The sequence below is a fragment of the Muscardinus avellanarius genome (genome assembly GCF_963383645.1).
Source record: "Muscardinus avellanarius genome assembly, chromosome: 12".
NCBI lineage: Eukaryota > Metazoa > Chordata > Mammalia > Rodentia > Gliridae > Muscardinus > Muscardinus avellanarius.
Genome location: NC_137798.1, coordinates 41115263 through 41140461, shown reverse-complemented (window position 1 = coordinate 41140461; position 25199 = coordinate 41115263). Strand labels below are relative to the sequence as shown.

Here is a 25199-nt window from a genome sequence, read left to right as displayed (position 1 = left end):
TGTCAAATAATTCTTTTTGTGTGTGTGCGGTACTAGAGATGGAATGCAGGGGCTTTCTATCCCTGGGCTACACTCCTAGACCTATTTTATATTTTATTTGGAAACAGGGTCTCACCAAGCTGCTTAGAGCTTCACTAAGTAGCTGGGCTGGCTTCAAACCTGCACTATCCTTCTGTCTCAGCCCAGGTACTGGGATTACAAGTGTGCACCACCATGCCCAGCTTAGAAATAATTCTTAAGTTTTGCTACTCTGTAAGTAAGGTGCCCACCCCTTGACTTCTTTCAGGATTTTCTTAAGTTTGAATGTGATTATTATTCAGTGTAGTAGGTGTGTGTTTTTGATGGGGCTTTTATCCTGTTTGACGTTCTCTGAATTTTTTTTCTATTTAGGCGAAGTAAATAATATTAATTTGGGGAAATTTTCAGTTTATTGCTTCAATTCCCTCTTTTCTCTCCTTCTAACATTCCTGTTAGGTGTATTTATACCTCTCATAGTTGTCCTCTAGTTTTGGGCTATTCTTGTCTGGGTTGGTGGGTTGGTTGCTTTGTTGGTTTCTTTTAGTCTTTATCTTTGCTTCTCAGTTTTGAAGGTTTCTATTGAGATATGCTCAAGCTCAGAGATTCTTTCCTCAGTTGTATCCAGTCTAATGATAAACCCTTGATAAACCCTTCAAAGATATTCTTCATGTTTGCTATAGTGGTTTTTTTTTTATCTCTAATATTTCTTTTTTATTCTTTCCTAGAATAAAGTGCCTATAATATATTAATGGTAATTGTTTTAAATTTCTGGTCTGATAATTCTAATATCCCTGGCACATCTCACTGTGATTCTGATGCTTGTTCAGTATCTTCAGACATTGGTGTTTGCTTTTTAGTGTGTCTTAAAATTTTTCTGTTGTAATCTGTCATGTAATGACATGTAATGTCATGTAACAAGTATGTCATGTAATGTTTTAGTGTATGCTGGGTAAAAGAAACTTTGGTTATTTAGGCCTTCCAGCAATTTGGTGGTAAGGTGTGGGGAGAAGGGAAGCAGTCTACTTTCCTGTGATTAGGTCTCTGTCTTTGATAAGTCTATGCCCCTGAACTGTTAATTTTACCAGTGGTTTTCATCTGACAATGACTAGATGGAGCTACAAGTGGTATTTTCCTTCTCCTAGGTAGGATAGATGCTAGTAAAATAGCTTCTGAGAGGGAAGGTCTTCTTACTGCTCTTGTTTGGTACTGGGGATCAAACCCAGTAAATGCTAATCTGCTTTCTTTCTTTATAAATTTGCCAATTCAAAGTACCTCATATAAGCAGAATCATAAAATATTTGTCCTTTTGTACCTCTTTTATGGTACTTACTTAGCTTGGTGTTTTTAAGGTTTCACCCATGTTGTGGCATGTGTCAGAATTCCATCTCCTTATATGGCCAAATAATATTTCATTGTATATATATATACCACATTTGTTTATCTATTTATCTGCTGATGGACCTGATTGTTTCCATCTTTTGGCTATTGTGAATATTACTGCAGAAAGCTGGGCATAGTGGTATACGATTCTAATTCCAGTACTTGAGAGGCTGAGATAGGAGAATCACAGGTTTGTGACCAGCCTCAGCTACATAGTGAGTCCCTGTTTCAAAATAAAAAATTGGGCTGGAGTGTAGCTCAGAGGTAGATTGCCCCTGGGTTCAATCCCCAGTACTATAAAATAAAAAAAGTAATAATATACTTCAGTAAACACTGCCATATAATTATCTGTTTCAATCTTTATTTTCAGTTCTTTTGGCTATATACCTAGGAATCAAATTTCTGAGTCATGTAAATTGAATGTTTGCTTTTCTAAAATACTGTGAAGCTATTTTCCATGGCTTTTTATACCATTCTGTATCACTGCCAGCAGTGCACTGCGGTTCTACTTTTTTCACATCTTTGTCAAAATTGTTGTTTTCAATTAAAAAAAAAAAACTACAAGATAGTATTTCATCGCGGGGTGTGTGTGTGTATGTGTTACTAAGTATGGAATCCAGGGCATTCTACGTTTGAGCAATACCCACAGTCCCATTTTGTTTTTTATTTTGAAGCAGGTTCTCACTAAGGTACAGTGAGCCTCACTAAGTTGGTGAGGCTGTCCTCAAACCTGTGATAATCCCATCTCAGCCTTCCAAGTACTGGGATTACAAACTTGTGCCACCAAGCTCTGCTTCATCTTGTGTTTGTTTGTTTTTGTTGTTTGTTTGTTTGTTTGTTTGAACTGGGGATTGAACCACCCAGGGGCATTCTACTTTTGAGCTATACCCCAAGCCTTATTTTTTATTCTTTATTTTAAAACAGGGTCTCACTAAGTAGCTGAGGCTGGCCACTAACATGCAATCCTCCTGTGTCAGCCTCCCTAGTAGTGAGATTACAAGCATGTGCCACCACACTTGGCTTCATCCTTATTTTGATTTTGTATTTCCCCAGTGACTAAGAAGGTTGTTCATCTTTTCCTGTGTTTATTGGCCACTTGTATTTCTTTTGGAAGAATGTATATCCAAGTCCTTTGCCTATTTTGAATTGGTTGTATTTTTTGTGTTGCATTGCAAGAATTCTTCATATGTTCTAGATATTAATACCATATCAGATACATGATTTGCCAATATTTGGTCCCATTCTGTGGGTTGTCTTTCTGTCAATAGTGTTCTTTGCTGTACAAGTCTTAATTTTGATGGGATCAAGTATAACTTTTTTCTTTTGGTGTCAAAGTAAGAAATCATTGCCAAAGCCAATTTCATGAAGATTTTTTTACTCTTCTAAGATTTTTATAGTTTTGGCTCTTAACATTAAAATCTTGGGTCCATTGTGAACTAATTTTTGTATCTGGTGTGAGATCTAGATCTAGCTTCGTTCTTTTGCATGTGAATACTTAGTTTTCCAGTTACCGTTTGTTAAAAAGCCACTACATTCTATTGGTCAAAATGCCTGTCCTTAGCCAGGCGTGGTGGCACACGCTTATAATCCCAGCATTTGGGAGGCTGAGGCGCGAGGATCACAGTTCGCAGACAGCCTCAGCTACTTTAGTGAGGCCCTCCGCAATTTAGTGAGACCGTTTCAAAATAAAGAATAAAAAATAGGGCAGGGGGTGTAGCTTGGAGGTCGAATGCCCCTGGGTTCCATCCCCAGACCTGCCAAAAAAAAAAAAATCTGTTCTTGAGTAGGACGTGGTGGCACACACTTGTAATCCTGCACTTGGGAGGCTGAGACAGGATAACGAAGGTTTGAAGCCAGCCTCAGCTACTTCGTGAGGCTCTCAGCAACTTAGTGAGACCCTATTTCCAAATATAGTATAAAATAGGCCTGGAATTATAGCCCGGAGGTAAAAAAAAAAAAAAAAAAAAACCTGGGTTTCATCCCTAGTTTAAAAAAAAAATTGTCCTTATACCAATCTCATACTATTTTTTTTTTTTTTGGAGAATTTCATACTAAAACTTATTCAGTGTTAAAATATGAATCTATAGCTGGCTTGGTGCATGCTTGTAATCACAATACTTAGGAGACTAAGACAGAAAGATTGCAGGTTCATGGACAGCCTCAGCAATTTAGTAAGACCCTGTTTCAAAATAAAATAAAATCCAGCTGGAGATCTAGCTCAGAGGTAGCATGCCCCTGGGTTCCATCCCTATTCAGTACCTCCCCAGCATACACACACATACACAAATGTGAATCTGAGTTGTGGCCAACAATTTTTGAAAGGATGTACATAGGATATGTACAGGTATATAGTAAGATTAATTCTGAAAAAAATTTAAACACAGAAAATTAGTTATTAGCTTGTGTACTGGCACCAAATTAAACTAAATAAAAATGGATATAATGTTTGCATCACTTTATCCTATATCTTACTTTTATATTTATGATTGGGAAGCTAGTGAAAAAAGGGTTATAGGAATTCCCTGAATTACATAATTACATTCACAAACATAGTAAAGTCAATCACTAAGCCAAACATGAGAAGGAGGGAGGGGGGAAGGAATGAGGTGGGGATTGGGGAAGGGCTAAATGAGTGATGTGTGCATGTATACCTCTACCATCTTGTATTCCATTAAAATGTATGACTACAATGCACCAGTAAAAAAATTTAAAAATAAACAAATTTTTAAAAAAGAAATGATAAACCACTCACTGAGTTTGTGTAATTAAAATATGTCTAACATACATAAAAGTTTTATTCAATTGACAATCATGTAACTTCTCAAAATTTATTTTTCTTTTGTATTTTTAATATGCTTTTATTGGAGCATTCTAATCATACATTATATTGAGGTTTAGTATGGTAGAAGCATACATCAACATAGCACCTAGTATGTTTCCCTTTGGATTCTACCCCACCCCTTTCATTCATAATATTGATTGGTATTGATAGCTTCAGGAATGTACATAGGATTTTTTTGAGTTTTTATTGGCACATTTTAATCTCACATCATAATGTAAATCATGTGTACGTGCATATAGCACTTGGTGGCTCCTTCCCCTCATTTTACCCCTTCCCAATACACAATACTGAGATTGCCGTTGGTATATTCACTTATATACATGTAGTCAGTGGTAGTATTTCCATTAATAAACCTCAGTCTTCCTCCTTCCCTTCCCTTGGACATCTTCTCCGTCTCCACTGAGGTTTCTCCTCCATTATCTGGAGTACCTCTTGTATCCCAATTATTCCCTTCTGCATATCAGGGAAAATATATGACCCTTCACTTTCTGTGGCTGGCCAATCTCACTTAACATCATGTTCTCTAGGTTCTTTCATTTTCTTGCAAATGACATAATTTTTTCATCCTTATTGCTGAGTAGAATTCCATTGTGTGCATTTCCTGTAATTTTGTAATCCATTCATCTGTTGATAGATACCTAGGTTGGTTCCATAATTTACCTATTGTGAATTGTACTCCTATGAACATGGGTATGCATATATTACTATAGTTCTCTGATTTCAACCTCTTTGGAAAGATACCCAAGAGTGGTATAGCCAGATCATATGATGGATCCATTCCCAGTTTCCTAAGGAATCTCCAGACTGATCTCAATAATGGCTAAACTGGTGTGCAATCCCACCACCAATGTAGAAAAGTGCCTATTTCCCTGCATTTGCTATTTTGACTTCTTGATGATTGCCATTCTGATTGGGGTTAGATATAATCTCAGTATGGTTTTAATTTGCATCTCCCCTATTGCTAATGATGTTGAACATTTTTAAAATTTATCTATTGGCCATTTGTATCTCTTATTTTGTGAAGTGTATATTCAATTTAGTTGCCAATTCTTGATTGGGTTGTTTTCCTAGTGTCAAGTCTTTTCAGTTCTGTGTATATTCTAGATATTATTCTTTTGTCAGAGGGATAGCTCATAAAGATCTTCTCCCATTCCATAGGCTTTCTCTTTAGACTCTTGATGGTCTCCTTTGATGTGCAGAAACTTTTTAGTTTAATGCCTTCCCACTTATTAATCCTTGTTTTAATTTCCTGAGCTTTGGGGGTCTTGTTGAAGTTTCCACCTTTGCCCATGTGTTGGAATATTGAACCTATGCTCTTTTCTAGTAGCTTTATTGCCTCTGGTCTTACTTCCAGGTCTTTATTTCAAGTTGACTCCTGTGCAGGGTAAGAGGTAAGGATTTAGTCCCATTTTTCTACAAATGGATAACCAGTTTTCCCAACACCATTTGTTGAAAAGCCTATCTTTTCTCGAGTGTATTTGTTTGGCCCCTTTGTCAAAAATCAGTTGGCTCTAAGTCTGTGGATTTGTTTCTGTATCATATTCTATTCTGTTCCATTGGTCTCTGTGCATAGTATTTTTTTTTGGCTAGTACCATGCTGTTTTTATTACTATATCTCATTATTATAATTTGAAGTGAGAGATTATGATGCCTCCTGCATGGTACTTATTGCTGAGAATTGTTTTGGCTATTCTGGGTATTTTGTTTCTCCATATGAAATTCATGACTGATTTTTCTAGGTCTATGAAGAATGACATTGGTATTTTGATAGGATTATATTAACTCACTTTTGGTAGAGTGGCCATTTTGATATTATTTATTCTGCCTATTCAAGAGCAAGGGAGATCTTTTCATCTTCCAAGATCATCTTCAATTTTCTTCTTTAGTGTTTTATACTTTTCATTATAGAGGTCTTTTACCTATTTGGTTAGGTTTATTCCTAAGTATTTTATTGGTTTTGAGGTTATTGTGAATCAAAATGTTGTGTGTGTGTGTGTGTGTGTGTGTGTGTGTGTGTATCCATGGATTAATGATTAACATATAGAAAAATTTAATTTTTTTAGGGTTTTTTTTTTTTTTTTTTTTGGTGGTACTGGGGTTCCTGGAAGCCCTTCTCCCTCCGGGCTATACTCCCAGACCTTTTTTTTATTTATTTGGAAATAGGGTCTCTTTGTTTTTTATTTTTTTATTGGTGCACTGTATTCATAATCATAATGGGATAAATACATGTACACATTGCCCAGTGAGCCCCTACCCTATCCCCACACCCTTCCCTCCCCATTCCTCCTTCCCATGCTTGGCTTAGTGGTTGACATCTAATATAGCAATTTATCCAGAATTAACAATGATAATATCACATAACAGATTCATTTGTCTGATATCAAACTTTTGATCACTTAGAGATAATATTTCAGTGTTTCTTTTTGCTTTTTTTCTTACCAGAGGATATTTTTTTCTTTTTTTTTAAGATAAAACTATTGTACATTTATATTTTTTTCAGAAAAAAATCTATCCTAACATGAAATATGAACTCCAAATACTCAAAACAATCTCGATAAAGAACAAAGCTAGAAGATGTACATTTTCTGATTTTAAACCTTATACAGCTACAATAATTGTAGTACTGCTATAAAGGCAGATATATAAACCAGTGGAGTAAAATAAAAAGCCTAGAAATAAATTCTTCCATATATTGTCAAGTTATTTTTGACAAAGTTTCCGAGAACATTTGGTGGGGGAAATAATAATCTTTTCACTAAATATTGTTGAAAAATAATTACATGAAAAAAGAATACAATTGGAACTTTACCTAACACCATATACAAATATTAACTCAAAATAGATTAAAAGACCTAAATGTAAACCTTAAGACTATAAACTTTTAGAAGAAAACCTGGGTCATTACACTTCACAACATTGAAATTGGCAGTGATTTTTTTTTTGGATATGATTTCAAAGGCACAGGCAACAAAAGAATAAACAAACTTCCTAAAAAAAAAATATTGTACATCCAAAGACAATGTAAACAGAGTTAAAAGTTACTGATAGAATGGGATAAAATATTTCCAAATGCTATCCAAATAGAGATCCTAAAAATTAGCAACAATAAAAGCAAACAATACAATTTAGAAATGGGTAAAAGACTGAAATAACTAATGAATCTCCAAAGATTTTACCCTATAAACACATGAATATATTCTTCTTTGCTTAGTTGTCTGCTGGATGGAAAATCTTGTTTCTCTGGTTCTGGTGTATATTACCTATTTCTTCTTTGTAGTTAATCTCTTTGAATATTTTCTCTAGCACTGGATTTGAAGACATAAATTCCTTCAGTTTCTGTTTATCATGGAAGCTTCTTATTTCCCCATCTAATATGATAGATAGTTTTGCTGGGTAGGAAATTTTTGGCTGGAAGTTGTTTTCTTTCAGAGTTTGGAATATGTTACTCCAAGCCCTTCTGGCTTTCATGACTTGGTTTGGGAAGTCTGGAGTGATTCTAATTGGTTTGCCTCTGAATGTTACTTGGCCTTTTGTTTTTGTTGCCTTTAAGATTCTCTGCTTGACTTCCACATTGGTCATTTTGACAATTATGTGGCGTGGGGAACTTCTTCTCTGATCCTGTCTAAAGGGAGTTCTGTAAGTTTCCTGGACCTGTGTATCAACTTCTTGTTCTATGTTTGGAAAATTTTCTGCTATTATTTCCTTGAAGAGATTGTTGATCCCTTTGGTTTCACCTTCTTTTCCCTTTTCTATTCCAATTATTCTTAGGTTAGCTCTCTTAAAATGGGCCCATATTTCTTCAATATCAGATTCCTGCTGTCTGATTTTTTTTTTCTAAGTTAGAAATTATGCATTCGTTTTTGGAGTGGTCATCTTCTAGGAGCGAGATTATTCTCCATGTGGTCTAATCAATTGTTTATACTTTGAATTGAGGCCTTTACCTCAATAATTGCTTCCTTTATTTCTTTTAGACTCTCTCTAAATTTTTTTCAAAAGTCCTGTATTATTTCTACACTTATATTCCTGATTTGATCTTCTGTAGATCTCTGAATTTCTGTGTTATCAGGTTCTGATAATATGGGGTTGTGGGCATTCATTGCTCTATTGTTGTTCCTCTTTCCCATGATTTCAGAATTTTGTGCCTTCCCTGGGTCACTATGACTTCACTTAGGGTGCTTTGTATCTCGAGTCTGTTGTAATCTCAGCCACCACTACTCCTTTACTGGGTTGTATCGCAAATTCTCATACCCAGGAAGTTAATCGAGGCTGCACGAGACCGTGGGGTGCTGGGCTGGGTGTTTTCCCATGGGGAGCTGCGACTAGGGTGTGGTGTCTCTGCCACTGCTACTCCTTCACTGGGTTGGACTGCAAAATATCCGACCCAATGAGATTATCAAAACTGCGCAAGTCCCTGGGAGTGCAGTACAGAGATTTCTCCTTTAGGGGGCTGCAATTTCACTCACAGTTATTTGTGCGCTGATCTGGAGCTGTGGTGGGGTGCAGTGAACTTGCTGTCACTGCTGGCAATATGGCGCTGCTGCTACGCCCTTGGCCGTGAGGCTGGTGGATTTCTTTTCTGGTTTTGAGCTCCGTTCTGAGTCCCTGGAAGGCGTGATGAGCTTGGCTAGTAGGAGTTTTAGGTGTTCATTGCACTGAAAAAACTGCTGAATTAAACCCAAATAATCCACAGCTGCTCACTTCAGCTCCTTGTTTACCTTTCCTCTCTGGAGCCTGGTGCTGTGAGGGAAGATGGCGCCTGCGCGGCTCCACTGCCACATTGCGGGCTTGATTTCTGGTCTCTGGTGTTCTTCTAGTCTTTTTTTTCTCTGTCCCATGTGTTTACATTTTTTATTTCTCTGCTGATGGTGTTTTCTGGCTATGAAAAGCGCTGATTTTGTGGCAATAGAGATTGAATTTTAGCAGGACTCGTAGATGCTGCTTTTCTTAGTTGCCAGTTTCCCAGAAGTCCAACAGGGTCTCTTAAGCCAGCAAGGCTGACTACGAAGCTGCGCGATCCTACAGTCTCTGCCTCCCAAGCGCGGAGATTACAAGGGTGCACCACCACGCCTAGCGTTAGGTTGATTTTTGTATCCTGCTACTTTGCTGAATTTGTTAATCAGCTCTAGTAGTCTTTTAGTTGTTTTTTGGGTCTTCTAGACACAGGATCATGTTATCTACAAATATAATTTTAATTTTTATTTTCCTAATTGAATTCCTTTGATATCCTTATCTTATTGGTCTGACACAAGTCTTGAGCACTATTATTGAAAAGTTGTGGTGATAGTCAGCATCCTTGTCTTGTTCATGATTTTAAAAGGAAGACCCACAGTTTTTTCTTGTTCAATATGATGTTGGCCTTTTTTATTATATATTGACTTAATGATGTTGAGATATGTTCTTCCAATTTTCTGCAGTTTTTTTTTTTAACATGAATGGATGTTGGATTTTGTCAAACGCTTTTCAGCATCTATTTGAGATGATCATATGATTTTTGTTTTTAGTGCTATGTATGGGGTAAATAGCATGTATTGATTTGTATATGTTGAACCAACCTTGCTTTCCTGGGATGAAACCAATTTGGTCATGGTATAAAATTTTCTTGATGTTGTTTTGAATGTGCATGGTTAGTATTTTGTTTAGAATTTTTGCATCTATTTTTTTATTTTGTTGGTGCATTGTAGATCTTAATGGGATTTTTTTAAAAAAAAAAGACTTCTGTAGACATACATCCATACATCACCCAATTAACCCTTACCCAGTCCCCACCCCGCCCCCCCTCCTCCCTCTTTGGCTTAGTGATTGACTTTGATATGTTTAAGTACATCATGTGCTTTAGAGAGTTTCCCTCTTCCTCCCTCCCATCCCCTCAGTTAGGTTACCTTATTTGTTCCTCTATAGGATCTCCTTCTTCATCTAGAGTTTCTCCTATGACCCATTTTTCTCCCTAGCTTTCACATATTAGAGAGCATCTGATTTCTTATTTTTTGTGAGTGACTAATCTTACTTAGCATAATGTCCTATAGTTCCATCCATTTCCCTGTAAATGATGTAATTATATTTTTCCTTATGGCTAAGTAAAATTCTATTGTGCTCATATCCCACAGTTCTGTAATCCATTCATCTGTTGATGGACATCTTGGCTGGTTCCATAGTTTGGCTATGGTGAATTGTGCAGCTATGAACATAGATACACATGCATTAGTTTGGTAGTTTGGTTTCCTTTCTTTTGAGTAGATACCCAGAAGTGGTATTGCAGGATCATATGGTGAATTTGTTCCCATTCTTCTGAGGATCCTCCATACTGTTTTCCAAAGTGGTTGCACTAATTTGCAATCCCACCAACAATGTTTTAGAGTTCCCACTTCTCCACATCCTCAGTAGCATTTGTTGTTTGTGTTTTGAATGATTGCCATTCTAGTTGGAGTTAGGTAAAATCTCAGGGTAGTTTTGATTTGCATCTCTCTGATTGCCAGTGATGTTGAGCATTTATTCATGCATTAATTGGCCATTTGAATTTCTTCTTTTGTGAAATGTCTATTTAATTCACTTGCCCGTTTTTTTATTGAGTTTGTTTTCTCAGTGTTGAGTTTCTTGAGTTCTCTGTATATTAAAGATATTAGTCCTTTATCAGAGGAATATGTGGCAAAAATCTTCTCCCATTCTGTTGGCTCTCGATTGAGGTTCTTGACAGTTTCCTTTACTATACAGAAGCTCTTCAGTTTCATGCAATCCTATGTATTGATTCACTTTTTAGTTTCTTGTGCCTTTGGGGTCTTGTTGAGAAAGTTTTTATCTGTGCCTATGTGTTGCAGTGTTGGACCTATGCCCTCTTCAAGGAGCCTCAAGGTCTCTGGTCTAATTTCCAAGTCTTTGATCCATCTTGAATGGACTCTTGTGCAAGGTGAGAAAGTGGGATTTATTTCCATTTTTCTGTATATGGTTAACCAGTTTTGCCAACACCATTTGTTGAACAGACTATCTTTCTTCCAGTGTATTTTTTGGCCCCTTTGTTAAAAATCAATTAGCTGTAAGTGTGTGAATTTGTTTCCGAGTCTTCTATTCTTCTCCATTGGTCTATGTATCTGTTCTTGTGCTATTACAATGGCTTTGTAGTAGAATTTAAAGTCGGGTGTTGTGATTCCTCCCGCATGGTTATTGTTGCCGAGAAACTACTTTGGCTATTCTGGGGTTTTTGTCATTGCAAATGAATTTGAAGACTGATTTTTCTATGCCTTTGAGGAATGATCTTGGTAATTTTTTATACTATATTTTTATGGGTGTATTGTAGTCAAACATCACAGTGGAATACAAGACTTGTGAGGGTATACAAGTATACATCATCCAATTAGCCCTTATCCCGTCCCCGTCCCATTCCCTCCCCCTTCCTCGATCCCATGCTTGGTTTGGTGATTAACTTTGATACATTTGTTTACGTACATCATGCATTTTAAAGAGATTCCGTCTTCCCCCATCCCCTCCCCTCTGATTGTTCACTTTAACTGCTCTTCCATGGGGCCCTTTCTTCAACTAGCTCTCCTCCCATTACCCATTTCTTCCTAGTTTTTGCATATTAGAGAAAGCATCTGATTTTCTATTTTCTGTGATGTTTCTCTGTGTATGCCACATTGCAAGTTCCGTTCCTACTCCTGAAGGACCCGGCGCTGGCCTGGCCCCTTGGCAGACTCTGATCCCAGCCTCACTGGCTCCAGCAACGGCCTTGCATCATGGCAGGCCCCAATCCCTGCCCCACTGACCCCAGCTCCAGCCTCACCCCTTGGGAGGCTCCGATCCCTGCTTCAGAGGCCCCAGCACCAGCCTTGCCTCACAGCAGGCTTCAATCCCGTCACGCTGGCCCAGTCTCCGGCCTCACCCCTCGGCAGGCTCCAATCCCGGTTTTGGGGGCCCCATCTCCGGCCTTGTCTCACGACGGGCCTCAATCCTAGACAGGCTGGTCCCGGCACTGGCCTCACCCCTCAGCAGGCTCAAATCCTGGCCTTGGAGGCCCCAGCACAGGCCATGCCTTACGGCAGGCCCCGGTCCCAGGCTTGCTGGCCCCGGCACCGGCCTAACCCCTCGGCAGGCTCCAATCCCAGCCTCGAAAGCCCTTGCCCCAGCCTTGCCTTATGGCTTGCTCCAATCCCAGTCTCACCTCTCGGCAGGCTCAGATCCCGACCTCGGAGGCCCTGGCACAAGCCTTGCCTCATGGCAGGCCCTGGTCCTGGCCTTGCTGGCCCCGGCACCAGCCTAACCCCTCAGCAGGCTCTGATCCCAGCCTTGAAGGCCCCTGCCCCTGCCTTGCCTCACAGCAGGCTCCGATCCTAGCTTCACTGGTTCCAGCACCAGCCTCACCCCTCGGCAGGCTCCAATCCTGGCCTCGGAGGTCTCAGCACAGGCCTTGCCTCATGACAGGCCCCAGTGCCGGCCTTGCTGGCCCCAGCACCGGCCTAACCCCTCGGCAGGCTCCAGTCCCGACCTCGAAGACCCCTGCACCAGCCTTGCCTCATGGCAGGGTCCGATCACAGCCTCGCTGTCCCCTGTACCGTCCTCACTCCTCGGCAGGCTCCGATCCAAGCACGCTCTTCACCCAGCATGTTATCCAATCTGATCCTGTGCGGTGGTAGCATTCTGCCTCTGGGGTTATTTCTTCAAAAGATCCAGGTGTGTTGCATCAGATCTCTGCCTCTCCTGAGTACTGGCCGCTGGCATTGTCACTGTCTTCACCATCTCAGTTCTTTTCCCAACTTTTTCCCCACACTGCATGTTGTCCAGTATTCCTGAGTATATGCAACGGTAGCATTCCACCTTTGGGGCAATTTCTTCAGAGGATCAGGGTGGGTTGGATTAGATCTCTGCCTCTCCCAAATACAAGTCTCCACTGCCGCCGCTGCCAACACCACCTACCTCCTAGGTCTCTGCTGAGCTCCCTCCTTACAGATGATGTCCAGGATTCTTACACATGTAAGGACGAAGCAGTCGCCCTTCGCGGGGAATTTTTCCAAAAGTTCCAGGTCAGTTGGATATGTTTTGTCTGCATCTCTAGAGTCCTGGCTGCCACCACGGTCATCTTGATCCCTCTGCAATATTTTTTCTTTTCTTTTTCCTTTTTCTCTTTTTCTCTTTTTTTTTTCTTTAATAGCACTTTTTTTTTTTTTAATGGAACTGGGGATTGAACCCAGGAGCATTTTACCTCTGAACTACACTCTAACCCCTATTTTTTATCCTTTATTTTTTGAAACAGGGTCTTAGTTGCAGGGATTACAAGCATGAGCCACCATGCCTAGCCTTGTTAATATTTCAGAGAACCAGTTTTTTTTTAATTTGTTGGTCCTTTATATTGTTTTTTTTAATCTCTATTTCATTGATTTCTGCCCTTATTTTTATTATCTCCTTCTACTGGCTTTAGGATTAGACTGTTCCTGTTTTTCTGGGTCCTTAAAGTGTGTTATTAGGTTGTTTATTTGATGACTTTCTGATCTTTCTTTCTTTCTTTCTATACTGGGAATGGAACCCAGGGACATTCTACCTCCAGGATACACCCCCAGCCCTGCATGGCCTGGCCAAGATGGGGATACCACCATTTCTTTCCATTCCAATGAGACACATGGAGTGCTTTATTGTCCTCTCCTCTTTCTTCTAGTTCTGATTCTGCCACTTTTCAACTTTGGTTGTTTGTTGAGTTATTCACTACTTTTCTTTGTCCAAAAGCTGTCTTCTCAGTGATAGAGTTCAGAGTCTCAGTCAGTGTCCTGAACACCTACTATCTCAGAGTCACCATCTTCCATCTTCCTGCATTAGACGTTTGAACTGTTTCCCTCGTGAGGTTGCTCTCCTCCCGTCACCTCATACTTTTTTGATTACTGTGATATTATAGTTAAGTTTTGGTTTTTTTTTTTTTTTTTTTGTGTGTGTGTGTGTGTGTGTGTGTGTGTGTGTGTGTGTGTGTGTGTGTTTTACTGGAGATGGAACACTTCTAACTCCGGGCTACATTCCCAAACCTGTTTTTATATTTTATTTGGAAACAGGGTTTCTTAAGCGCTGGCTTCGAACCTGCGGGAGATCCCCCTCCTGTCTCTGCCTCCCAAGCGCGGGGATTACAAGCGTGCGTGCGCCACCACGCCCAGCCCCAGCTGCATTTTTTATTCTTTATTTTGAAACAGCGTCTCACTGAGTTGCAAAAGGCCTCACTAAGTAGCTGAGGCTGTCCACAAACCGCGATCCTCCTGTCTCAGCCTCCCGAATGCTGGGTTTACAAGTGTGCGCCACCTCGCCCGGCTTTAGCTCTAATTTTTTTTCTGTGTGTGTGGTACTGGGGTTCCTGGAAACCCTTCTACCTCCGGGCTATACTCCCAGACCTTTTTTTATATTTTTATTTGGAAACAGGGTCTCTTAAGCCAGCGAGGCAGGCTTCGAACCTGCGCGAACCTCCTGTCTCCGCCTCCCAAGCGCACAGATTACAAGTGTGCGTCACCACACCCAGCTAGCTTTAAATTTTAAATGCAAAATTACTGGTATTTTTACCAATTATTTAGTAAAGAAGACTTGAGGCAGTTACATTGCATAGTATTTCATGCGTTTAAGTAGCCAGAATCATTCTTTTTCTTTTTTTCTTCCTTCCTTTATTTATTTTTGTGGTGCTAGGGATGGAACATAGGGGCATTCTATCTCTGAACTACACTTCCAGCCCTATTTGGGGGTGGGGGGAGGCAGGGTACTGGGCATAAAGCCCAAGGCCTTTTTTATTCTTTATTTTGAAATAGGATATAAGTTGCAGAGGGCCTCATAAGTTGCTGAGGCTGGCCATGAACTGCAGTCCTCATGTCTCAGCCTCCCAAGTACTGGAATCACAGGTGTGTACCACTGTGCCAGGCCCTTCTAATGTCTTTAAATGCAAACACATAGCCGGGTGTGGTGACGCACGCTTGTAATCCCAGCATTTGGGAGGCTGAGACCAGAGGATCGCAGTTCGCGGACAGCCTCAGCTACTTAGTGAGGCCCTTTGCAACTCAGTGAGATCCTGTTTCAAAATAAAGAATAAAAAATTGGGCAGGGGGTGTAGCTCAGAGGTCAAATGCCTCTGGGTTCCATCCCAGACCCGCAAAAAAAAAAAAAAAAAAAAAAGCAAGCACATGTTTATAATTTCTATAACTTTTATAATGTAAGCGTGTAGATTACCATAATTGTTAAGATTATTATACCTGTTTATTATTAAGGAAGATTACCCAGGCTAGATAAATTCCTTTACTTTTAAGTTTTAAAAAAAGCAACCTAAAGGATTGTTGGCTTGTAAAGTCTAATAGAAAGAAAATATTTACCTGATCTCATAATTAAATTATAGCTAAAAGATCTTCTCGTAGAAATCAAACTTATAGACATTAGTTTCTCTGCGTACTGATTTTCCCTTTTCTCTATTTTCAGTGACTCTTACTCTTAATTTTCTCAGAGTCCTAGTAAGATTTTTCTCAATAATAGGCTTATGTTTTAGTTGTGTTAGAATCACTTATTTTTTAATAGGCTGAAATGCTTAAACTTAATCCTAGAAGCCAGTTGTCTTACACCAGTTCTTCTTAATAAAAAATTACTTTCTGTATTGGTATTTTTTCTCCTGAATTTAATAAATTCCACATTAGTGGTAATAAGTTGAGGCCTCGAACATGTGTCCTATTACAAATGAACAATTGGGTATCATTAGGTTGTCCCCTCTGTCCTTTATACATATATCTTCAGGTGTGTTAATCCATTCAGTAGACACATTAATGAGCAGCAGTTGAAGTGTAATATTGGAGGAAGTAAGGCTTGTTGACCTCAGCATGGAGTTTAATACCTCTAATTAAATTAGATAGTCAACAGTCAGTATAAAGAAATTGCCATGCCTCTGGCAAGCTAGAATTATTTATGACTCTGGTTCTTTGTTTTAAACTTAGTAGGAGAAAATCATTTATATCCATTTTGTAGAAACTAATTTTAGTTCTGACTTTTTATTTAAAATATCATGTGTTTTGGTAAATTATTTTTAAACTTTTTTATTTTCTCAGAATGTGAACTAAATAGATCCTTGGACCTATTTAAGTGTAGCATTTTTATTTCTTGTGAAGAGATGTTTCAAGGCCTAAGGTAGTAGCACCAGAATTTTTATAACATAGACTATACTTTTTGAACAAATTAACCATTCAGTCTAGTAGTCTCTCTTAGAAATGTTATACCACCATATCAAAAATCCTGATATAACCCCAGTTCAAGCCATCTGTTCTATAAATTATCTCTACCTGAGGAAGATTGATGGAAAATGGTTAAAAATAATTTCCACTTAACCGAGTGTATTCACCCCTAAAAATCAAAAGTGCTGTAAGCATTGGTATAAAGTGTTCACAGGAGCCTCTCTCATTTCCTCTGTCTCCTTGTTCTAGCCACTTGCTGATACTCTGCTCCCAAGGTAGCTGAATCATCCTTTTAGAAGTTTGATGAAGATCAAGTTGAGATAATTGTAACATACTTAGTTGGACTCTCTAGTCTATCTTTCATTTCCTGGACCCCCCAAAAGAGGGGAAAGAAGCACTTTATTTAAGTCGTTTTCCTCTGAAATACTGTTAGTGTAATGGACAGCATTTCATTTTCTGTCTTGAAATTTGGTCACAACAGTTTCATACATGGCTGAGTCTTGTAGATTTGCTTGGTCAAATTTGAATTTAAACTTTTTTATTTTTATGTAAAAATAAGTTTAAAATGTAAGATACTTTCTATAGAACTATATATAAAATATAATGTGGAATGTGAATTTTAAAAACTGAAGTTTAAGTAATAAAAATTTTTCATTATTTTAATCTAAGTGACGTTGATATTGTAATTAGTAAGTACTGTGTAATTTTACTCAGTTTCATTCCCAAATATAATTTCAGTCCCAAATATAATTTTATTTTAGTATTATAGTCTCTAACCATAACCATAATTTTTATAAATGTCCTCCTGACATCATCAGTGAAAATTTGTCTCACCATTGTGAATGGTATAATTTGGATAGGCTAGTAGTAGTTTATTATTGTGTGTAGAATAAAATTTTAATTGCTCACTATGGCCTCCATGATTTGGCACCTTCTCACCTTTATCTCTGATCTCTCCTGTCGCCTTCTTACTCATATGCCATTCTACCAAGCTCCATCACATATCAGAAGATGTATACACTTAACTGTTCTCTCAGTTCAAAATGTTTTTTCTTCATGTTTCCTCATTTTTATTGTTCTGTTATCAAAGTCACTTCACAGTTTCTCAGAAAGATCTTTTCAGACCATTCTAACTAAAGAAGCCTGCTTCTACTTAGGAACACTATCATATTACCATATGTTATTTTCCTTGTAGCAGTTACCACAATGTAAAGATAACCTGTTTACTTTCTGGCTCCTCCCACAGGAAATATCAAGATCATGATCAAGACTTTTTTGTTGTTACTGCTAAACGGCTAGCATCTAGAAACAGGCCTATTGGGGTTTGATAAATGATAGAAATTTACTAAAATAGTATTGTTTTGCTATCTTTTTGTTTTATTTTTTATGCTTTTATTGCATTGGTATACATTATAGTGAGATTCAAAGTGATACATAAATAGATGCACATATAACTTGTTTTTCCCTCTATCCCAACCTGCTCCTTCTTCCTCCCTACCCAGTCATGTTGGTGATGTCTTGTGTGGACATCATCTTATTTGAACTGTTCCCTTTCTCAAGCCTCATTTTGCCTTTCATCTCCCTCTCCAGGTCCCCTTCCACTATTCTACTATCTACTGTTCTTTCCTCATTGGCTGAAGGCTATTTTCTCTCTGGCTTCCACATATGAGAGAAAACATAAGACCCTTGACTATCTGAATCTGGCTTACTTTACTTAGCATAATATTCTCTAGTTCCATCTATTTTCCTGCAAATGGCATTTGTTTGCTGTGTGTGTGTGTGTGTGGTGGGGCGGGGGGGGTGGTTCTGGGGATTGAATCCAAGGGCATTCTACCTCTGAGATATATCCACAGCCCTATTTCATTTTATTTTGAAACAGGGTCTCACTAAGTTGTTGAGGCTTGCCTCGAACCCATGATCCTCCTGTCTCAGCCTCACAAGTACTGGGATTACAAGTGTACGCCACCACACCTGATTTGCACTTTTTTATGACTGAGTAAAATTTCATTCTGTGTATATACCACATTTTCTCTGTCATTCATCTGTTGATGGACAGTTGGGTTAGTTCCATAATTTGGCTATTGTGAATTATGATGCTGTAAACATGGGTATGCATATATCACTATTGTATTCTAACTTTAATTCATTTGGAAAGATACTGAAGAGTGGCATGGCTAGATCAAATGGTGGTTCCATTCCTAGTCTTTTGAGGAACCTCCAGACTGAATTCCATAGTGCCTTTACTAATTTACAATCCCACCAACCCTATATAAGAGTTTTTATTTCCCCATATCCTTACCAGTATTTATTATTGTTTGTATTCTTGATGATTTTCATTCTAATTGGAGTTACATGGACTCCCAGTATAGTTTTGATTTGCATGTCCCTAAGTGCTAGCTAATGAGGTTGAATATTTTTACATATATTTCTTGGCCATTTGAATTTTGTTTGGTTTTTTGTTTTGTTTTGCAGGGGCAGGTACTGGGAATTGTACCTAGGGACATTCTACCACTTAGCTACACCCCCAGTCTTTTTTATTTTTTGTTTGGAAACAGGTTCTCACTAAGAGTCTGAGACTGACCTCAAACCTGTGATCCTTCCATCTCAGTCTGAGGAGTGCAGGTGTTCACCACAATGCTCGATTGGATTTCTTTTGAGAAGTATTCTATTCAGTTAAATATCCCATTTTTAAATTCGGTTATTTGTAATTTGGGTGTTTTTTAAGTTCTTTATATATTCTAGATATTGTTTTTTTATCAAAAGAGTAGCTGGCCAAGATTTTCTCCCATTCTGTAGATGCTATCTTCAAACTCTTGGTATATCTTTGGTATATCCCCTAAAGCTTTTTAATTTGATGGCATTCCACTTATGGATTCTTGGTTTTATTTCCCAAGCTTTAGGATTCTTGTTGAGGAAGTCTTTATCAATGTCTCTGTGTTGGAGTTGGTCTTATGTTTTCTTCGAGTAATTGTTTGGTTTCTAGATCTTTGTTCCCTCTTGAGTTGGCTTCCATGCAGAGTGAGAGATTAAGGGTCTAATTTCATTCTTCATATGGGTAACCAGCTTTCCCAGCACCACTTGTTGAAAAGACTTGTCTTTTCTCTAGTGAATATTTTTGGCACCTTGTACTGTCCTATTAATAGCCAGCAATATTTATTAGATGTCCACACTATGCAAAGGCATAGTACTAGATACCAGGCTTTTGCTTTCAAGAAGCCTTTCTTAGTTGGTAAAAATGAATAATCCAGGTAGCAAATGAATGTATGAAGATATTTGTGACTATAAAATGCATATGAAAGGATACTCTTTTACATGATTGAGGGGTATATGGTAGTGTATGTTTTGCTAAGAATAAATTCTGGAATATAGATTAAAAAAACCGAGGGCTTGGGGCCGTGAGAATAGTTTCTACATACATAGCAGTTGTCCTGAAGTAACTGCCTAACCTCATTAACTTCTGTGTGCTCTTCAGCTTTTAGTTCAAGTGCCATTATAGATCAGTTTTTTGTATTCAGAAAAATATATTTAGTACATTATCTGTGTTCTTAATTATTCATTTATATAGTATTTAATTATTTCACTCTATTTCCTCCACTGGACCCAAAATGTTGAGAGCAGAGACCATGTCTATTTTTCTTCGTTGGTGCATTTGCAAGAGCTAGCACAGTATACTCAGTGAGCTCTCAGATAAAATTTTCCAATCAACGAAGAAAGTCGATTGGGAGGAGTGAAGGAGAGGAAGAGAGAAGACCTTTTAAGATCTCAGGAAATAGTCTAGGTATGTAGGAGGGTCCGCATCTGATTATCTAGGGCAACAGTAAAAGAAATAGGAAGGAAAGTACAAAAAAGAATGTTAAGGTTAATGAAGGGCTTATTAGAGTAGGTAGAAACCAGTAGAATCAAGGAGCCTCTCAGCTTTTGATCCTGAGTAGCTATAATTAGTTGGTAGATGCCTTTAATAAAAATTAGGGACCTAGAGAGGTAAACTGATTTTATGCCAAGAGATAATGTAGTTACTTTGCATGAATTCTAGTCTCCAGTACCAGATGAATGTTATTTTATGACACTGAGAAAATCTAACTCTGGAATCCCTGTTGATAATCATGGAGGAGAGCACTGTCATAAAAATGGATATCTTAGTTCATTAGAGATGCAGCAACAGAATACCATAGACTGGATGGCTTACAAAGAGCAGAAATGTGTTTTTCACAGTTGTGGAGTCTAGCACTGACAGATTCGTATCTGGTTAGGGACCACTTCCTGGTTCACAGTCGCTGTGTTCTTAGTGTAACTTCATGTGGCAGAAGCGGCAAGCAAGCTCTCTGGGGTCTCTTTTATAAAAGCACTAATCCTGTATCAAAGAACCCTTATGCTCTTAATCACCTATCAAAGTACGCACCTCCCAATACCATCACATTGGCAGTTAGGATTTCAACATGAATTTTAAGGGGACACAGACATTGAATTTATAGCAATGGCAAGCATCTTATTTTCACAAAAGTGTACAGGGCTGGCCAGAGTGCAGAATTTACCAACATTCATGAATTCCATGTCAATGCCTGGCAAAATAGGATTATTAAACAGATGGTTGTAAGCACTTAGATAATGAAGTAGTGATCACTAAGAGCCGCCATAAGTCCACCATAACAATCACATCAAAATTACTTAATTTGTTCTAATAGGATTACTAGATCAGGGACACAACCCTAGACTGTATAAAGCATTTAACTAAATTCTTGTTTGTGGACAAGTTGAAAAGATACAGTCTTAGTGATAGATCTGTAAGTATGTTTATGACTTTTAATGTATTACCATGTTCATAACATGTAAATTAATTTTAATCACTAAAAATGTATTGTTTCAAAAATTCCTAAAATACAGAGCAGTGATTGACAATTTCTCAATTTGTGTTTATTATACAGCAGGGTTGGGAGTTCATATGTTGTTTTGTTTGGGGTTTTGGTGGTACCAGGGGTTGAATACAAGGACACTCTACCACGGAGCTCTACCCAGGCCTTTTTATTTTGAGACAGGCTCTCAGTTGCCCAGGTTGGCCTCAAACCTGTGATCTTTCTGTCTCACGCTCCCAGGTACTAGGATTATAGGCATAGGCCACCATGCCCAGCATACAGCAGGTTCTAAAGACGTAAAAAGTAAAAACATGCCACATCACGACAGCACAAAATCATTACTCTTTAGCATTTGAATGTAAATGGTAAGAGTTTTTATGACTTTTTTCTTAAAATGTTTGAGCATGTTTAGATTGACTTTGTTACACACATGGTTCGATGTCAGAAATCTTTATTACAACATCTTGGCAAAAATATGTGCTCTTTTCCATTAAACTTCCATAACAAACTTTTAATACTGTGTGGAAGATATTTGAAGACAAGCTATGGTTTAAGATAAAAGTACAGTCGGCCTTTTCTCTTGTTTTTTTAGATAAGTGGACACTAGAAATTATAGATAGTTTTGGCAAGAGTTCAAGGGTTAATGTAGCAGATAAATAAAAGGAATTTTCTGTAAATTGAGACCTGCATTATTTCAGTTGTCTTGTCTTTCCTAACCTAACTCATTTAATTTTAAAAAGTAAATACTTAAATTCTTTCTGACAGTGTGCTCAGCTTTTACTATCGTTTATTACTTCAATTATACTTGATATCACTTAGAACAATCTGCCATTTGGAAATCTCAGTATAGCCTGGAGCTTAGTATTAGATCTGGCTACTATTGTAACATGTACAGCATATGACATTAATGTATCAAAATTAGATTGGATCATCCCTTCTGGTTAAATTTATTTCACATTTCTTTTGTATTCAGTTAACATAAACCTATTAGGGAAGCTGACACATGGGGATGGCTGTATAGGAAGGATATTTTTAAAGTATTTTGATTAAAAAATGAAATTATAGAGCCATGGCTTTTCTAAGTTGTGCAATTTTTTTCTTTTTAAAAATGTCACAAAGTCCACATCCCACATTTGTATCATTCCATTTTTGTTGTATACAGGTATAAGGAGTTAATTCCAGGGATAAGGAGTGACAGAAGAAAACCTTTCAGTAATTGGACGTAGCTCCTTTCTTTAAGTCTTACATTTAAGTTTTTTGCCTACCCAATGCTTTAATTCAAAATAGTGTATTTTAGAAGTAGAAATTGCCTATATGGAAGCTTATAGCATAAGTGTTAGTGATAGCCCACCTGCAGTGTGTCCAGTTACCTGAAAGTATTGGCAAAGCCTCTGAGATGTACCAAGGGTAGATACTTTCAGTGGCAGAATAAATAAGTGTTCTAGAATAATAAAATTTGATAATAAAATTTATATTTATACAGTTATCTCCAGGAAGATAATTTAAGAAGAATAACCATTAAATTTATATTTCCAATAACTTACTAGAAATCCAGCTTTTGAGTGCTTTAAGTTTTAATTTTCATAACATTAATTTTCTTAGAGTACCAGAAACACCTTTGTGAGCACCACAGATATCTAAATAACAGTTTTTGAGGGTCTAATAAATCTCAAAATATCAGCCAGGCGTGGTGGCAAAGGCTTGTAATCTCATCATTCGGGAGGCTGAGACAGGAGGATCACGGTTCACAGACAGCCTCAGCTACTTAGTGAGGCCCTTTGTAACTCAATTTAAAATATCTGTTTGGAGGAATTTCTAAGTTTCATAGGCAAAGAAAACCTGGAAAGTAACTTGTTAAACCAAACATAATTAGCTTTCTCTCACTCAACAAGTGATTATCCAATTTATGAATTGTCTATTTGTTTAATTTCCTTTTGCCTCCTTGAGGCCACTTAGCTCTTCACTAGCACTTTCAGAGAGTAGCCAGAAAAAAAAAAGAAGAATCTCAAATCATTCACTCTTTTAAACAACCCTTTAAAAGGTTTGGTAGTTGAAAATTGGTGCAGCTGCTAGTTAAAAGGAGTGAGCTATATGTGAATCTTAACAAATTTATGAACTAAATTTGAAATTAACTTGTCATATGCAGTATTTCCTAATTTGTCATATGCAGTATTTCCTAATGTCTTTGAGTGTTTGTGTATCATGTGTTGTGAAAATGATCAAATGAAATTTAAGCAATTTTTAGTTCTTTATCTTTTCTCTTTTTTATCGTATGTTGCTGTTACTAGTTGTATGACTATACTCCAGAGCTTTTGTAAAGTACTCTAAATTATTTTCTTGGTTTTCCAGTTGAGACACTTAGGAAATGATGAAGTACACATCGTTTGGTCAGAGCATACTAGAGACTATAGGAGAGGAATCATTCCTACAGAATTTGGTGATGTCCTTATTGTGATATATCCGATGAAAAATCACATGTTCAGTATCCAGATAATGAAAAAACCAGAGGTAAGAACTCCTTAGCTTCCATTTTAATCATAGATTTTTAGTTCTCTGTAGGTTTGTGAATTGTTTTCATCTTACAGAAGAAAAATTGGACCAGGCATCAAGTTGTGAAAATGGGAGAAATGCAACCCAGATTCTGGCAGCTGTATAGATTGTCTTAAGCCTGTTTCAGAAGCTTTGAAGAAAAGAAGAAATAGCAAGAGCCTGTGCTCAGCTGGGAGATGGCTAGATAGTGCAAGAGTGAGAATTCCTTTATATTAATGTCACAAAATGACCTGTCTCATTAAAAGAATAATTCATATTCTAAAGACTTAGTAAGAAACAATTCTTCCCTTTAGGGATATATAAATTCTATATTTTTTTAGTCTTTATATCTTACAGAGATTACTTGATTTAGTCATGTTGCATAATAAATGAGAACCTTAATTTTTTTTTAAAGCCAAGTCGTTCTGTAACCTTTCCAGCAGTTGGATGTCTTGAATATGCCCTAGGGTTAAACCACTGTTGCAAATGCATATCCTTTAAGATAGTAAAGGTCTGGTAATATTTTGTTGTATACCTCCTTTTTATTTTTAAAGAAAATTTACTAATTGACAGTTCATTTAGAATCTTCAGAATTCCTTGAATTGGGTAAGTTTTCCATTTGTGGATTTTGCTGATGGTCAGGGATTTTTTAAGGTTTTATCTATACCTCTGGTATAGATAAACCATGACCCCACAGCCTGGTTTTGTACAGCCCACAAGCTAAGGATGTTTTTCCCTTTACATTCTTAAAGCACTTTTTTTTTTTTTTTTTTTTTTTTGGTGGTGGTACTGGGGTTCCTGGAAGCCCTTCTACCTCCGGGCTACACTCCCAGACCTATTTTTACATTTTTTTAAATTTGGAAACAGGGTCTCCTAAGCCAGCACACGCGGCTGGCTTTGAACCTGCACGATCCTCCTGTCTCTGCCTCCCAAGCGCGGGGATTACAAGCATGCGCCACCACGCCCGGCCGGCTGCACTTTTATCTTTTTAAGAAGGTGAAAAAGAATCTCCAACAGAGACAATATGTAGCTACCAAACCTAAAATTCTATACTACGTATAACTTATTTCCTTTGCTTTAGCTACCATTTGTACCAACCATATTCAAATAGAATAATTTTGAGTGTGTGTGATGCTTGGCATTAAACCCAGTGCATCAAACACACTAGGCTCTAACCACTGAGTGCTACCTTCAGCTATGAATAGAATAACTTTAGTAATTATCAGTCAACTGATAAAAAACATTTAATTTCAAAACATGAATTCTTTTCTAATAAACCAGCTATAAATATTTTAAGTTTTATAGTAGAACTTCCTGCCTATCTTTCTTGTGTTTGCTCAACAGGAAAAAAAGGAATTTACTTCCAGCATTGAAATTTTCTGTACAATTGAAACCACAAAAATTTGAAAATTGGCAGAATGTATA

General features: G+C 37.8%; 1 protein-coding gene across 3 annotated transcripts in view; it reads left to right on the top strand.

Moving 5' to 3' along the window:
- The window catches only part of RALGAPA1 (Ral GTPase activating protein catalytic subunit alpha 1), a gene marked incomplete at both ends in the record, with an annotated part of 259063 nt that overhangs the window by 192171 nt on the left and 41693 nt on the right, over positions 1–25199 (top strand). For all 3 annotated transcript variants that reach the window (XM_080708297.1, XM_080708295.1, XM_080708296.1), the window contains one exon: positions 23595–23753. In XM_080708297.1, coding sequence (XP_080564423.1) covers positions 23595–23753 — 159 coding nt within the window. The remainder of the gene's footprint in view (positions 1–23594; positions 23754–25199) is intronic.